The sequence below is a fragment of the Geotrypetes seraphini genome, chromosome 1, assembly GCF_902459505.1.
Source record: "Geotrypetes seraphini chromosome 1, aGeoSer1.1, whole genome shotgun sequence".
NCBI lineage: Eukaryota > Metazoa > Chordata > Amphibia > Gymnophiona > Dermophiidae > Geotrypetes > Geotrypetes seraphini.
Window position 1 is genome coordinate 194,218,379 of NC_047084.1, and position 16,892 is coordinate 194,235,270.

General features: G+C 44.4%; 1 protein-coding gene across 1 annotated transcript in view; it reads left to right on the forward strand.

Moving 5' to 3' along the window:
• Positions 1-16,892, forward strand: part of TRAPPC11 (trafficking protein particle complex 11) — a 148,870-nt gene that overhangs the window by 97,591 nt on the left and 34,387 nt on the right. The window contains exons 22-24 of the mRNA XM_033943164.1: positions 4,005-4,126; positions 15,273-15,392; positions 16,187-16,252. Coding sequence (XP_033799055.1) covers positions 4,005-4,126; positions 15,273-15,392; positions 16,187-16,252 — 308 coding nt within the window. The remainder of the gene's footprint in view (positions 1-4,004; positions 4,127-15,272; positions 15,393-16,186; positions 16,253-16,892) is intronic.

Here is a 16,892-nt window from a genome sequence, read left to right on the forward strand (position 1 = left end):
ATGGAAACCCACCCCCCACCCAACCCTAAATCTTACATAATTAATAGAAAAATATTAGAAAAATGGCATCAATCATGACAAAAGGATGTTAATGGCTCCCAAATTTTAATAAAATCTTCCTAAAGACTGTAAAAGTAGTAGCCAGTGGCACACCCGGGCCGGTACGCAGGAGCGAACTTTTCATGCTGCCGGCCCTGCACCGCTCCTTGATAGGCTGCCGCAAGTTCTCATGGGATTCTCGGTTCTCGTGGCAGCCTATCAAGGAACGGTACAGGGCAGGCCGGCAGCACAAAAAGCTGACTCCTGCGTGCCGGCCCGGGTGCATTGCTGGCTACCACTTTACAAAGGAGGACTTCAGTGCGGAATGCACGCTGGACCACCAGGGAACAGGTACGCGAGGGAGGGAAGGAGAGAAGGTGGTAATTATTAGTGTCGGCCAGGGCAGGAGATGGGAGAGATCCTTCCTGTCTCGGCCTACCACTAGGTGGTTTAAGTTAAGGGGAAGGGTTAATCTGCTGGCTGGGTTAGAGGGCAGAGGGGAATACGGGACAATCAAGCCATTGATGAGGTTGGTTCTTTTTAGGGGGAAGAGGGTACAGAGAAGGAAGTTGGGACAGTGTTCAGAGCCTGGCAGGGAGGGGGGCTTGGTTCACAGCCTGGTAGGGAATGGGACAGTGCAGGGCAGGGAGGGAAGGGGGCTGAATGCAGAACCTGGCAGGGCAGGACACTTGAATATTAAGCCACCAGACTTATATTCAAGTCAACATTTTTCCTCCTTTTTGGGGGGGAAAATGGGGGTCTCGACTTATAGTCGGATCAACTTATATTCGAGTATATACGGTAATCCTGAAGTCAGTGCTAACAGAAAGCTATGTCTTTTCATACATACAGAACACAGAACCTCACCCAGTATAGAATAAGTAACCAAAAACTAAAAATAGAAATAAAAAATTAAACTGAACCTCCAAGAGATCAGACTCTGTACTATGGAAAATATAAAGATAACAGATGTAAATTTCAAAATCTGACATATTCTAATTACTACATTTCAAACATAACAAATACAAATAAAACAAGAAATGGAAAATATGATACCGTATTATTGAACTAAATATATTTTTATTAGCTTTCAAAGGCGAAAAGCCCTGTTCTGACCTAAGGAAGATGGTTTTTGGTCTATGAAAGTTACTCAAAAAGGTATTAAAATTAGTCAAGTAAAAAGATAACACCCCAGCGGGGAAGACCGCGAAGCAACCTGTTCAGAGCGCTGCCGCCACTGCTGTTTTTGGAGGCCTCGGAGGTATGTCAGTCTCATGGTGGGGAGGGCTGGTGGGGTTCTGCTGCACAGGGAGATGGGAGGGAGGGATATAAAGATACTGCACAAGGGGATGAGTGAGAGGGGAGGAAAGATGCTGCACATGGGGAGGGAAGAAAGGAAAGAGGAATAATTGGGGTGGAGGAGAGGAAGGGAGAGATGATTACTGTACATGAAAAAAATAAGACAACCCCCAAAAATAAGCCCTAATGCATTTTTTGGACCCAAAATTAATATGACACTGTTTTAGTTTTGGGGAAACACAGTATTTACCTTTTTTGTGACGTATAATATAAGAAAAGGGAGTTTTGTAACTTAGGGCTCCTTTTACAAAGGCGCACTGGCGGTTTAACACGCGTAATACCGCCTCTTGAACAGGCGGTAGTTTTTAGGCCAGCGCGGGGGTTAATGCGTGATGAAAAGTCGCGCGCATTAACCCTGCTAGCGCGGCTTGATAAAAGGAGCCCTTAATGTAAAGCATACAATAATGGCAGTACAAAGTAAATATACAGTCTTTATCTTGCTCAAAAACAAAGGCTATTAGTAAAGTAGCTCTATTAGTCTCTTCATTATTAGGTCTCTCTAGGATAGCTGAGACATCGAGATATTCTTCAGAGATGTTAACTGTTTCACCACATCCTTGCCCAGATCTAAGAGGCAAGTGGAGGAAATAAATTGGGTGGAATTTTTAAGATTTCTGCAAATATTTGATTGGTATGTGGTAGGCACTGTAACTAGGTGCCAGTTACAGAAACAGGTCTGTAAAGCTTCTCATCTCCATCAGGTAGAAGTCGAAGGAGATGAGCTCAACAAGTGGTCCATTACTGGAAATACCCACCAGCCTGTGCTAGGATAAGGTGGGGAGTTAAATCAGATTCAAATGTATGTCCTATTGGAAACACCCGGGGAACCCACCGAGACACTACAAGGTACACTTACAACATTCATACACAGACCCACTCGCTCAGCTTCAGCCCAGCTGGATGAACGGTGTGCAGATTGTAGATCCACCTCTGTTCCCTCTGACGTAGCTGACGTCTCCAGTCACCACGCCTCACTGAACAGGGGAGGTGTTCAATCACCACACAGCGCAGCATACTGAAAGCGTGTTGGGCTTCAAGGCAGTGCACCACCACTGAATGGCCGGATTGAGTGGGCGGCGTTCTTCGGTTGAAGCTGACTCTGGATTGGTCCGATTGGGACAGGGCGGAGTTTGGACTCCTTTTTGAAGATGTCCATTGCAGAGTAAGCCTTCAACGTATTTTGAAGGTGTACAGTTTGAGCACCTGGAAAACCTCATCGGTCACTGGTATAGTAGGCTGGAATTGTCCCTTGACGCAGCTCAGCGAAACGGTGATTTCTCCATTGGGCAGAAGTGGCTGCGGGGCCGAGTGAGCTGGCACCGTTTGGGTGCTTGGAAGACAGCTTAGACACCTTTGCAGCTAAGTGTTTGTGTTTATCCTGCTTACCACTGACTGTGTTCGAGACTTGGATGTGTGTAGTACACTGCTCACATCTTTGAATTTTTTGTCATGCTTAAAAATATTTGTGGTGGTTCCTACGAGGGCTACTACTGTGTTTCTCACAGCTGTTTTGAATAATACATTTTGGACCTCACTTGCTTAAGGTCTTTAAGTGGAGTTTTTTGCCAGATGAAGTCGAACTGAGGCTTTTTCTCCACAGTTTTTTGGTTTTTCTGATTGATGTTTGAGCGAGTGGGACCGTATATGAATGCTGTGAGTGTACCTTGTAGTGTCTCGGTGGGTTCCCCGGTTGTTTCCAATAGGACATACATTTGAGTAAATAGAAGATTATATATGTCCTCTCCCTAGATTTATTTGAGTTAAATCAGATCCCACTATTGACATTTTTCTTTAAAGCATTCCTACCTTCAACATAATCCCTCTTGCCTCTTCTCTCTGGTTGAGGCTATCTCTAACTATGCAATGGACTGAGGAGGAGGAGCACCTGATACATGCAGGAGCACTCATACATGTCCAGAGAGCTTTTTGGCTTTTTCTGGGTTCTGGGAGAGTAGATCTAAACTGGCATCATCAACTGTTGATGTTACATATGTGTGGCTGATTTTATCCTTCTGTTCATGGAGAGCTCCATAAGAACTTGTCCAGTTTGCTGGCCTGGTAATCCAGTGACAATGTTGGAGATCTGGATTTGATTATCAAACACTAAACTTTTTCTCTGAGCTGGCAGGAGCTTTAGATGTTGCACTGACATAATTCTTAGCCTTCCTGGGACAGAATCCATGCCATGGTATTTCTGCAGATCCTCCTGGCCAACATTGTAAATGTATACACACCATATTCTAGAGCAGGGGTAGGGAATTCCAGTCTTTGAGAGCCTCAGGCAGATTGGGTTTTCAGAATATCCACAGTGAATACATATAAGAGAATGTTGTATGCACTGCCACTTTGATATGCAAATCTAGTTCCTGCTGAGGCTTGCGAGGACCAGAATTACCTATGCCTGTTCTAGAGAGAGCTGTAGTCTTTGATCTAATGTTGCTATAATTATTGGGCTAAAGCATGGCGTTGAGAGCAATTGGGGACTTGTGAATCTTTAGCTGCAATAGAGCCCAGTTCTTATGGAAGGCCTAAGAAAAAGAAAAACTACCAAGTCAAAGAAATCAGACATCAAAGAAATGTTATGGTATTACTATTTCTGAATACAGGACAAGATGCCAATCTGACCCAGAAAACTCATGTTACTCTTAATGGAAGAGAAATTTGTGATGATTCACACCCTGCCTTGTTGACCGATATTCCTATAGGAGATTTGCAACCAGGAGAAAAGGTAGTCTTTTTAAATCATGTACAAGGTTTTCTGTTTCTCATATGTTTCTTTTAATGTTAAAGGTATGCATCTTAAGCACATTGAGCAAGTTAAAATGTTTTTAGGTTTTATGTACTGTAGGTTATGTGGTAGCCAGAGATAGAGAATGACACAGGGAAAAAAATTTATACCCGTCCCTGCGAGCTCAGTTCTTGTCCCCGCAAGCTTCCTTCCTGTCCCCACCCAGCCCCGTGAGCTTGGTACCTGCCCCGTCCCCGCAAACCATCTGATCCTATCTGCATAAGTCTTGAATAGTTATGATTTTATATTGAACTTATTTTATTAAAGTATAAAAAGAAACAATATTCTGTATGATTGTCATTTTATAAACAAAAATAATACAGAGCAAGGATCAACAAAACCCCTGTCTCCCCTCCCCTTCACAAATATCCCCTCCACTATCAAGAAAACTGAATAAGCCAAATTATTACAGAATGCTTCACAGAAAAATCATACTAACAATAACACAATCATACATGGCAGGAATAGTGTTGGGAGTGCATCTAGGGCAACTGCTCCCTGGTCAAAGAGAGCCCTAAGCCAGCTGGAAGCTAAAGAAGCATGGCCTGGTCTTTGCAGTCCTCAGTTGTGTCTAACACCAGCTCTAGCAGGATACATATTTGAAATCTGCTATATTTTAATCACAAAATAGCAAATACAATTATTTTTCTATCTTTTGTTATCTCATCATTTTATTTTTCAAATCATGTTAGTCTCAGGAACTGGTCTCTGTTTTCTTTTGTCTTCTCTTAACTTACTTGCCAGGGTCTACTGACCATTTGACATTTCTTCTTTCTCCATACTCACCATCCATCTTCTATCTCTGTGTATGTATTGTTCCCCATGTTCAGCATCTCCCTTCTCTATGTCTCTTATATGTCCCTTTCTAGTATTTCCCCTGTGCCCATCTATGATCCCCTCCCCCTGAGTCCAGTATCACTCCTTTATGCCCCCCTGTCCAGCATCTTCCTTCTGTGTTCTTATTCTCCCTCATGTCTAGCCATCTTCTCTCTCTAACTATATACCCTCCCATGTCTAGCATTACCCCTCTGTGTCCAGCTTCTCCCCTCTCTTACTCCCTTAACCAATGTGTCTCTCATATACTCTCTCTCCTCCCTCCCTCCGCTATGTTCAATATTTCACTCACTTTTCCTTCATCCCCTTGGTTCAGCTTTTCTCTTTCCTTCTCTCTCTTCCTCCTGCACCTCTCTCCCTTCCCTCTAGCCCCCTTCCCATGGGTTTAATACCTCTATCCCCTTCCTTCAGTACCCAGGTGGAGGGAAGGGAGAGGTACCAGACTCACAACTCCACCCACCACATGGGCCTAGCACCTGTTTCCCTTCTCCTCCCAATCCCCAGACCAGATCCAGCAAATGTCTCCTTTCCCTTCAGTTCCAGCCGGTCCAGCAGCCCAAGCAACCCCCTCGCCCCTTTGCGGGTGCAGCAGCAGCCCCCCTCCCTCCCTCTGTATTATGGGTCCAACAGCCCTCCTCCCTTGCACTCTCGCTCCTGATCATGGCTATCGGCAAAGAAAATCCAAACAATTCTGCGATTCCCCTGGGTTGGCCCCTTTGCGCTTCCCAGGGCAGGCCTACCAGCCTCTTCAAAGCTTCCTGGACAAAGAAGCAACATTGCACAGAAGTTGCATCAGAAGGATGGACTTGGCGAGAAGAAGGTTCTGAAGCAGTCCTGTGTGCGATGTTGCCTTTTCGTCCAGGAAGCTTCGAAGAGGCTGGTAGACCTACCCCAGGAGATGGAAAGGGGCTGACCCAGGAGAGTCGCAGCTTTGTTTGTGGTGTTTTTTATCAGGAGTGAGGGAGGGAGGCTTATGGATCCACGATAGGGAGAGAGAAAGGAATGCTGGACCCGCGATCATGAAGGGGGCTGCTGGTGGTGAAAAGCCGTGTCCCCATACCCACGACAACCAGTCAATTTTTTTCCCCCGTTCCTGTGGGTTACACCGTATCATTTTCTAGCCAAAGGGATACTTAATCATGTTGACTGATAGATTTGGATTATACTGCTACAAGTTAGGCTTTATGCTTCAAGGTAGGTGGCCTATTCCCAGTTCTCTCTGTGCAAATTACATTTTGTACCTTGGAAGAAGTGTCTGTTGGGACACATTGCTGTGACTGCGAGGAGACACTATTTACTGCTGAATATATGTACTTTTCAAAGAACTTTTGCTACTATGCTGTTCATAAAGACAAATTCTTGTACAATCCCTCTGGAGGCTGAACTCGAGGGTTCTTGTATGTCTGGTAGCTACTAAAACTTGATCCCTCCCCTTTGGGATACCTGCCCGGGAATTTCCTGTCATGCTCAGTTTTGTACCTGCAGCTTCTCTGCATGGTTGAAATCAGTCTCTTCTGTTCGTGATATTGAGGACTGTGCCGCCTTTTCTTCAGAAAGTAGTTTCCACTTTCCATGTCAACCAAGAAGTTCATCTGCCAGCCTTTGTTCCTTCGGGTTCCAAATCTCAGGACCGTATTTTGCGGTCTCTGGATGTACGGTGTCTCCTTTTGAGATACCTAGAGGCCACTAACGACTTCTGTCTGTTGGACCACCTGTTTGTCCTGGCAGGCCCCACGCGCCGGGGTCGGCCTTCTTCCAAGGCTACCATTTCGCATTCACCTATATGGCAGCAGGGAAGAAGCCTCCCCTTGGGGTGAAGGATCACTCTACCAGAGGAATGGCTTTCTCATGGGCTGAATCTCATGCAGTCTCGCCTGAGGAGATTTGTCGGACGGCCACGTGGGCTTCTCTTCATACCTTTTCCAGGTTTTAGCGGCTTGATGTGGCGACTAAGAGTGATATGGCCTTTGACACTTCTGTTCTCGCGGCGGGCTCATCAGGCCGCCCCCTAAGATTTGGGACTGCTTTGATACGTTCCTCAAGTTCAGCCTCCAGAGGGATTGTACAAGAATGAAAGATTAGGTTTCTTACCTCTGCTAATCTTCCTTCTTGTAAATCTCCTCTGGAGGCTGAAATCCCGCCCATCTGTTTTGTCTGATTCGCAGGTCGCCTCTTCAGTAACTGGTAAGCTGGATTTCTGTCTTTGACCAGCCTCACTAAGAATTACATGCGTATTCCCCTTTGTAAGGTTTAAGGGTTGGTGGGGTTCCCGGGGGTGGGTGCCCTTCTGTTCTTCAAGCTGTGTCTGCGTTCCATAAATTTCCTATGTTTTGCAGTTTTCTAATGTTCACATTATATGTTTGATTACAGTTGGCCTTTTTTGGACATGGTTTTTAGTATAATTCTTTCTTGAGCAGAATTGACTGGTAGCAGGAGTTCCCACGCCCTCTCTTTCTTTTCTTCTGTTTCTTGTTGTCATAGATCTACCTGGCTTTTCTACTAGTGCTGCCCAATTCACAATTCGAATTGGTTCACCGATTCACTTCGGGTGAATCGATTTGAATCAATTCAAAACAAAAAAAATCAGTTCCCGATTCGGCTGACCCTTGCCCCTAAAGCAGGAGCGGCAGTGTTTCAAGTTTCAAGTTTATTAGATGATTTGATAAATCGCTTAATCAAATATTCTAAGCGATGTACACTTTAAATTTAACAATTAGTAAATATAAAAAAAACAAAAAAAAACAAACAATACAGTACATACAATTATTAAATAATGGGTAAGAACTCATGATTATTAACATTGATAAACGGGAAAGAAGGGAAGAACTACAATTCATAAAGTAAAGAAGAAACATTGAAGGGAAACACAAAAGGAAATAATTAACACAGGTTTCATATAGAAAACATAATACTAAAACTAAAATTATAATGTAAAAGCATCTTTAAAAAGGAAGGTTTTAAGTTCAGTTTTAAATTTTCCAAGTTCTTTTTCCTCTCGTAAGAAAATAGGAAGAGCGTTCCATGTCTGTGGTGCAGTACAAGAAAAAATAAATTGTCTCCTTGTATTGATAATTTTTAACGAAGGGACAGATAGCAGATTTTGTTCACTAGAACGTAATATTCTTTTTGTAGAATAAGGAACAAGAAATCGATATAAAAATGCTGGGGTTTTGTTGTTCAGAGTCTTAAAGATAATTAAACATAATTTATAAGTAATTCTGTAATTGACAGGGAGCCAATGAGCCTCTTTGAGGAGTGGTGTTACATGATCATATTTTTTTGCATTGGTTATTAATTTTATGGCTGTATTTTGTATGATTTGTAATCTTTTAATTTCATATAGTGCAATTCCTTTAAATAAGGAATTGCAATAATCAATTTTAGACATCACCAAGGAGTGAATAAGTATTGTAATTGATTTAGGACAAAGAAATTTTGAAATGGACCGAATTTTGCGTAACCTATAAAAGGTGATTTTTACAATGTTACTAATGTGGTCATGGTAAGAAAGTTTAGTGTCAAAAATTACTCCCAAAATTTTTGCATTTTTTACTAACTGTAGGGGTACATTAAGAATAGAAATAGGAGCAACAAGAGGAAAACTCTCTTTCCACGGAAATAGCATAACATTGGTTTTATTGATATTGAGTGCCAATCTGTTTTTATCTAGCCAATGATGTACTTGATCTAGTTTTTCATTAATGACCAAAATTTCACTTTGATTATTATTATTTAATGGGTGCAATAATTGAATATCATCGGCATAGGCAAAAACATGAAATCCTATGGATTGGCATAAAGTCAACAAAGGTGCCAGAAAAATATTGAAAAGCAAAGGTGAAAGAATAGATCCTTGTGGTACCCCATGTGAAATTTGAGATGAGAGGGATATTGAATTATTAAAAATGACTGTAGATGTGCGGTCAGTAAAGTAAGATGTAAACCAAGCTAGAACTTCATCTGTAACCCCAATAGATTGAAGTCTAGCAAGGAGCAATTGATGATCAATTGTATCAAACGCTGCTGAAAGATCAAGAGAAACTAACAGCACTAAGGGGGAGACAGGCCTTTAAGGGGGAGACAGGCCTTCAAGGGGGGGACAGGCCTTCAAGGGGGTGGGGGACAGGCCTTCAGGGATGGTGGCACAGGCCTTCAGGGGGGACAGATCTTCAGGGGAGGGAGTACACGGAGGGAGGGAAGGGTGGTTCAAAGAGACATGCATATGCCGGACTTTGGGGGGAAGAAATAATGGGTCTAAAAATAGAGAAGAGGGAGAGAGATGATGGACAATGGGATTTAGGGAGAGAAGGAACAGAAAGGGAGAGAAGTTGGACACCAGGGATGGTGTGAAGGGGGGGATAGAGATACTGGATAGGAGGGTAGTTGGGAAGAGAAAGGGAGAGATGGTGGACCCTGGGGTGGTGGGGAAGGAGGGAGAGATGCTGGATGAAAGGGTAGTTGCGAAAAAGTGAATCTGTGGATGGAGATGAAAAAAAGGAAAGATGCCAGACCTCCAGGGGAGGGAAGGGAAACAAAAGGGGAGGACAGAGATGGCAGATGGATGGTTAGCACGGAGAAAGAAGGAGACCCTGGCAAGCAAGTTATCAGAAGACAACCAGAGCCTAGGACCAACAAGATTTGAATATTGACCAGACAACAAAAGCTAGAAAAAATAATTTTATTTTCTGTTTTGTGATTACAATATGTCAGATTTGAAAAGTGTATCCTGCCAGAGCTGGTGTTAGACCGCAAACGTGAGCTAGGATTTAACAGAGAGAAGAAAAGTCCTTTTTGTTTCTTTATTTTGTTTACACCACAGCGCCAGTGTGGTTAGGAGAAGCCAAAGGGGGTGAAAAAGCTATAAAATAAACCCACCAGGATGTTTGAAAAATCAAACAGGAAAATCAAATCGAAAAACTAATTCAATAGGCTGAATCGAATCGAATCAAAATTTTTTTCCTGAATCGGGCAGCACGATTTTCTACTAACAGAGCATAACAGGAAATTCCCGGGCAGGTAGCCCAAAGGAGAGGGATCAAGTTTTAGTAGCTACCAGACATACAAGAACCCTCGAGTTCAACCTCTAGAGGAGATTTACAAGAAGGAAGATTAGCAGAGGTAAGAAACCTAATCTTACAGGTCCTGGTCATGAGAAAGATGCAATGCACAGACCACACACAGGAAGATGAGGTGACTCTGTTTCATGTGGATGAAATATGGGAACTGAATAAACACATGGCAAGATGATGGGGTTGAACTGGGAAAGTGTGGTATAACATCTTCTAGTGAATTTCACTGATTGACAGCTAATGATTTAGAACAAACATGGTAAGGATGAAAACAGTTGACATCAAGTAGAGTCTCTTCATTACATGTTGCAGATGATAAAGAGGTGCTGCTACTGCTAATTGAAGGACACTTTTCCAAAACAAAGTCTAGTTTTGTCAGTTTTGAGCTGTATGATTAATGTCAGTCATCAAGGCAATATTCATTTACTGTAGTTTATTCCTGTGCCAAAACTCAGACTTAGTGTTTTCTTGGTAGGATTAAATACTGTCAATATTTTGTTATGTTATTTGAGATAATTACGTTCAGATCTAACATAAGGATAGACAGTTTGAATGTTTTTAGGGTTATCAAACTGGTACCGTATATACGTGAATATTAATTGATCCGAATATAAACTGAGATAGCATTTTCCCCTCTTTTTAAGAGAAAAATGTTAAATCAAATATAAACCGAGGGTTTATATTCAAGTGCCACCCACCCAAACCTAGTGCTGGCCTCTCCCCATGTTCACCTTAAATCCTAGTGGTTCAATGATGTGAACCAAACTAGGACGGGAGCAATCCCTCTGTTCCCCAATGTGAGGTGTCAGATCCTGTCCCTGCTGTCAGCTGTCTATAGAATCACTGCACGCCCCTTCTGTCCCTCCCTCCCTGCTGTATAACCAATGCGTGCCCCCTTCCCTCCCTACTGTAGAATCACCACACACACCTTCCCTCGGAGAAGTAGAGTAGTCCTTAATACATGTTATATCTCAGTTTGGAATATGGAGTCTAATATGCTCTTCCTAACCGGTCTAAGCACATCTGTTATCAATTTGCCCATGAAGCTTAAGGCGGGAAAAACCTGAACAAAGACAGACAGAGAGAAAGAAACATGGAGGCAGTTTCATACCTCCATGTATTATATATATCCTGATTTCCTCTATGGTCTGGCTTAAAGCAAAGTACATAAAGAGAATATTATTATACTTTTCCTTAATATTAATCTGTAGTGTGTTTTTCTGCCTTGGCTACATCCATATTCAGATTTTTATTCACTAACTTTTCGTATGCTTCTATTGGGCGTGGCCTTAACTAACACATATGTTTGTATCTAACTAGAGTTACCCAGAATCATACGAAAAGCAGGCGTTTTGTAGAAAAACTCCACAAAATACTCCACAAACACATCTTATGTATTATCCTTTCCATTAACATACCATAGCGCCCCCTAGAGTGCCACCTCATGTCACAGCCCAAAAAGTTAAATCCATAGCAGCTTCCATAGCTTTTCTACTTTCTACTCCTATAGATGAAATATGTAAAGCTGCTACTTGGTCCTCGGTTCATACTTTCATCTCTCAGGACTGTCTGGAATCCTTTTCCAGATAGGATGGCCATTTTGGCCAAGCAGTATTACAAAATGTATTTTCTTAATGACCAATTCTCCCACCATCCCATTTTTGGTTAGCTTGGAGGTCACCCACATGTGAGAATATGCTGCCTGCTTGTCCTGGGATAAAGCACAGTTTCTTACCGTAACAGGTGTTATCCAGGGAAAGCAGGCAGATATTCTCACAACCCACCCAACTCCCCTGGTTGGCTTCTTAGCTGGATATGCACACCTACATCGGGCGTGAAGGCACTAGCGCATGCGCGATGCAGTCAGTCGCAAACTTTCTAAAGGTCTTAAAGTGCAAGAGCCCTTTAGCAGCTGTCCAGACTGATTTATTTATATATATATATATATATATATATATATATATATATATATATATATATATATATATATATATATATATATACATACATACATACATACATACATACATACTAGTGTTTAAGCCCGTTACAATAACGGGTGCTAGAGTAGAAGTCTGTATGTCTGGTTTTTGTTTTTTATTTGTCTCTCTCTCTCTCTCCCTGGACGCTGTCTGTCTGTCATTCTTTGTGTCTGTGTCTCTCCCTGGTCCCCTGTCTGTGCGTCTTTCTTTCTGTCTGTCTCCCTGGCCCCCCTGCTTGCCAAAGCAGCCTCCTTTCCCTCTCCCCCTGATGTGCAATGCCTGCGTGCTTCTTGGCCCCCTTCTGTTCCCCCCCATGATTGCTGTCTGCCCCCAGAACAACCATCCCCCCAAAGCAGCCCCCTTTCCCTCCCCCCTGGCCCCAGTTGTGCCATGCCTGCCTGCTCTGTGGCCTCCTTATGTCCCCCCCCATGATTGCTTTCTGCCCCCAGAACAATCATCCCCCCAAAGCAGCCCCCTTTCCCTCTTCTCCTGTTGTGCAATGCCTGCCTGCTCCGTGGCCCCCTTCTGTTCTCCCCCATAATTGCTATCTGCCCACAGCACAACTCTCCTCCCAAAGCAGCCCCCTATCCCCCTGTTGTGCAATGCCTGCCTGCTCCATGGCCCCCTTCTATTCCTCCCCCCCATGATAGCTTTCTGCCCCCAGAACAACCATCCCCCCAAAACAGCCCCCTTTGCCTCTCCCCCTGTTGTGCAATGCCTGCCTGCTTCGTGGCCCCTTTCTGTTCCTCCCCCCCTCCCTGATTGCTGTCTGTCCCCAGCACACCCCTCCCCGCAAAGCAGCCCCCTTTCGCTCTCCCTCTGGCCCCCTGTTGTGCCATGCCTGCCTGCTCCGTGGCCCTCTTTTGTTCCCCCCATGATTGCTGTCGGCCCCCAGCACAACCATCCCCCCAAAGCAGCCCCCTTTGCCTCTCCCCCTGTTGTGCAATGCCTGCCTGCTTCGTGGCCCCCCTTCTGTTCCTCCCCCCTCCCTGATTGCTGTCTGCCCCAGCACACCCCTTCCCCCAAAGCAGTCACCTTTCGCTCTCCCTCTGGCCCCCTATTGTGCCATGCCTGCCTGCTCCGTGGCCCTCTTCTGTTCCCCCCATGATTGCTGTCGGCCCCCAGCACAACCATCCCCCAAAGCAGCCCCCTTTGCCTCTCCCCCTGTTGTGCAATGGCTGCCTGCCTGCTTCGTGCACTCAGCACAACCCTCCCACCAAAACAGCTCCCTTTTCTGGCTGCTCCATAGCCCTTCTTTTTTGGCTTCCCCTCCCGTTCTTACCTGCCTCCATCCATCCATGGTTCCTGTCGCCGCTGCCGCTCCTGTTCCTGTTCAAAGCGGCCTGCTTAGGTTCATGGGCGGCTGTATTGAACCTCGCAGGCCGTTCTCCATATGGTAGCATGTTCCTTCTGACGCGATCGCGTCAGAGGGAACGTGCTTCATGTGGAGAGCGGCCTGCGAGGTTCGTTACAGCCGGCCGCGAACCTCATCAGGCCACTTCAAACAGGAGCGGCAGCGGTTGGTGCGGGAGGGGGGAGTCATCGACATAGCTGCGGCGCAAGGGGATCGGGGCCATGCTGCCAGCGGGACAGCCCCCAGCCCTCTCCCTCCTCCCCTCGCGTGCTGTGGAGGCAATCGTTGGCTGGCTGCGGTCCCGGCTTGGAGAGGGCAGGGGGTGCTAGCGGCCGGCAGCGGTGGAGAGCAGGGAAGAGCGCGCATGCCACTTGTCTTGCCTCGCGTGAGACCAGACCGTAAGCCGCGCATGCGCACTTCCTATGTGTGCTACAGCTCACGGAAAACTGACGCACGCATAGGAAGTGCGCATGCGTGGCTTACCGTTTTATTATATTAGATATATATATATATATATACTAGTTGTTTAGCCCGTTACATTAACAGGTGCTAGCAGCCCTTCTCCCTTATTTTTACCTCCTCCCTGTCCAGCAACACCTCCCCCCCTTTCCCTGCTCCCCCCATATAACAGTAGCCCTTCTCCTTTTATCTCCCCCTGTCCAGCAGCACCCCTCCCATTCCCTCCTCCCCCTGTCCAGCAGTAGCTCTTCTCCTTTATGTCCTGCTCCCCCCCTGTTCAGCAGTAGCCCCAGGAAAAGAGTGAGGATCACAGGACCAAAGCTTTTACTCCAATCCTCTTGATGCCTGACATCCAAGTAGGGGAAATCCACTCTCCCCACCTCCTTGCTTCTGCTGCACTTCCTCCTCGGCTATACACACGCGCGCGCACACACACTTACATACAGCTCTCCGGCTCCTCGCGCCCCTCCTCCACCTTCCACTTCTTCAGCGGGGGCCAATGTTTTCTTTATTTTGTTTTCTTTTCGCGTGTTCCTCCATCACGGAAAAACAGCACTACTGGTCAACTTAGTCCCTTGCCGCCCCCTTCCCGCGGTCCCAACAAACGTCCTTACTCCAGCAGGGGCCGCAGCACTCTAAACACGCTGCTTCGCGGCCTGCTACTGCCCTGATTTGCTCTTCCCGCGGGGCGGGATGAGAAGAGGAGCGGCGGCAAGGAACTAAGGGAGCCGAAGGTAGGGTCGGATGGGAGGCTGAACAGGGGTTCGGGTGTGCCGGGGAGAGGAACGAAGACGACGCCGACGACCGGAGAGAGAGAGAGCCGCTGCAGCGTCTCTGAAATTGAAAAAAACTTCGGTCTTGAGTTTTGTTTTTTTTTAGTTGAAAGACGCGGCGGTGGCTCCTCTCATGATCCCCACCTGCGTCAGAAGTCCGACGCAGGCAGGGATCGTGAGAGTAGCCACCGCCGTGTCTTTCAAAGAACCGTAAGCCGCGCATGCGCACTTCCTATGTGTCGCTACAGCTCACAGAAAAGTGGCGCATACTTAGGAACTGCGCATGCGCGGCTTACCATTTTATTATATTAGATATTTTTTTTTTTTTTTTTTTTTTTAAAGCACCAGTTTTTATCCAAACTGGTGTTAAAGATGTGAATTTTGTATATAATTGCTTTAATTAACTTAAGCATATATTAATTTTAAAGCTATGCAAATCTTTATATGTCCACAATAAGCTAACTACTTTGAAAGTAGAAGCTTTGAAGTATTCATAGCTAACTTTGAGGAGTCTTGTAAGGGTTCTTTGTTTAAATTCTGTGTCCCTATTCTTTTAAGGTAAAATTTAGAGAAACTTAATTATCAGATAAACAAAAGTTTCATTACATTTTACAGATTGAAAAAGCAATATACATACATTGTGCAACAGTTGGAACAAGAGTATTTTTGGTCTATGTTTGCTACCTAATAAATATTGCTGTTGAAGACAATGAAATTATTTGTAAGTGCCATAAGGTAAGCTATAAAGTAAATTCATATCTGATATACCTTTCTATGTAGAACATGGTACTATATAGATAACATTTTTGAAAAAAGTTCTGTTTCCCCATGAGTTTGAGTTGTCTTTTCTTTCTCTCAGCTTATATCCTGAAATCCATATACTGAAGCCAGAAATTCTCAGCCTAGTCTTTTGGTTACACGCGGCCAGCTTGCTTTTCAAAATATTCACAGTGAATACGAGTATATGAGAGATTCTCATGCACTTCCTCTATTATATGTAAATCTGTGTCACATATTCATTGTGAAAATCCTGAAAAGCTTACTAGCTGGGTGAGACCAGAGGACTGATGGGATCAAGATCAAAATAATCTCTTCTTATCTCCTCCTCCCAGCCCCCCAAGTTCCCTTCACTTTCCTAAATCTGAGATTGTTGCTGTGATGAGAAAATCAGAATTCAATTTCGGTTTGGATTTCTGCTCAGTGCGAACAGGGAGTGATGCCCCCCCACCCCAAAATTGGTGGTAGGGATGTCAGGACATGTCCCGGTATTACTGCGGCACCGGTGGTCCATTCCAAGGTATTGCCACGGGAGCCAGTACTGCGGTGATACCGCAGTAATGGGGGAGCAAGAGATCTACCTTAAAACTCCTGGTGGTTTAGTGACCTCTAAGAGAACAGGAAAGATCCACAGTCTTTCCTGCCCACTGCCACTGCTAGTTTCGCCAGTAATACAGCTTCAAAATGACTGCTGCAACTTCATGCTGAATAGTGTATAATCAGAATGCATATCCATGTCTGTTTTAATGCAGGATGAAACTGTAACTATTGAAACAGTCTTCCCTTTTGATGTTTCTGTTAAATTTGTATCTACAAAGGTAAGCAAGCACATGGTAACTCAGATTCTAGCAATGTTGAAATACTTCTATGAACAATAACTGAATATGAATAAAGTAGGGAAGAAAATTTACATTTGATTGTGGATTGATACTAAACTAAACCTTAAGTTTATATACCACATCCTCTCCATAATTATAGAGCTCGGCACGGTTTACAGGAGCTTAATATAAAGAAGGAACACAATAGTGGGGGTTAGAGATTGAGTATAGAGGGAAGAAAGCACAAGTCAAAAGTTGGTATTTTGTAGGAGCATAATAATGGTTAGATTTTCTTGCTACTTAACAGAATGCTTTCATACAAGCATATCACAAAAAGTCTGAAATGTTACAATATACCCCCCAAAAAGATCAGAAAACCTGGATAAGAGAGAAGTGGTAGGATGACAGCGAAGGAAGAGAGAGGCCAGTGGCTCCATATAGACTAATTGGCCTGAAACATGAGTATTTGAGGACCAGAGTTAGAGGGGATATTGATTTTAAATGACAAAGGAAAGCAACAGCAAAAGGATATGGGGGCAGAATAGCAACATTTCTGAACTTGGAAGAATTTATGTGGGAAAAAAATAGAGGCTCATCTAAGGGTGATATGCTTTTTTATTTATAAACTGCTTTTCATTTC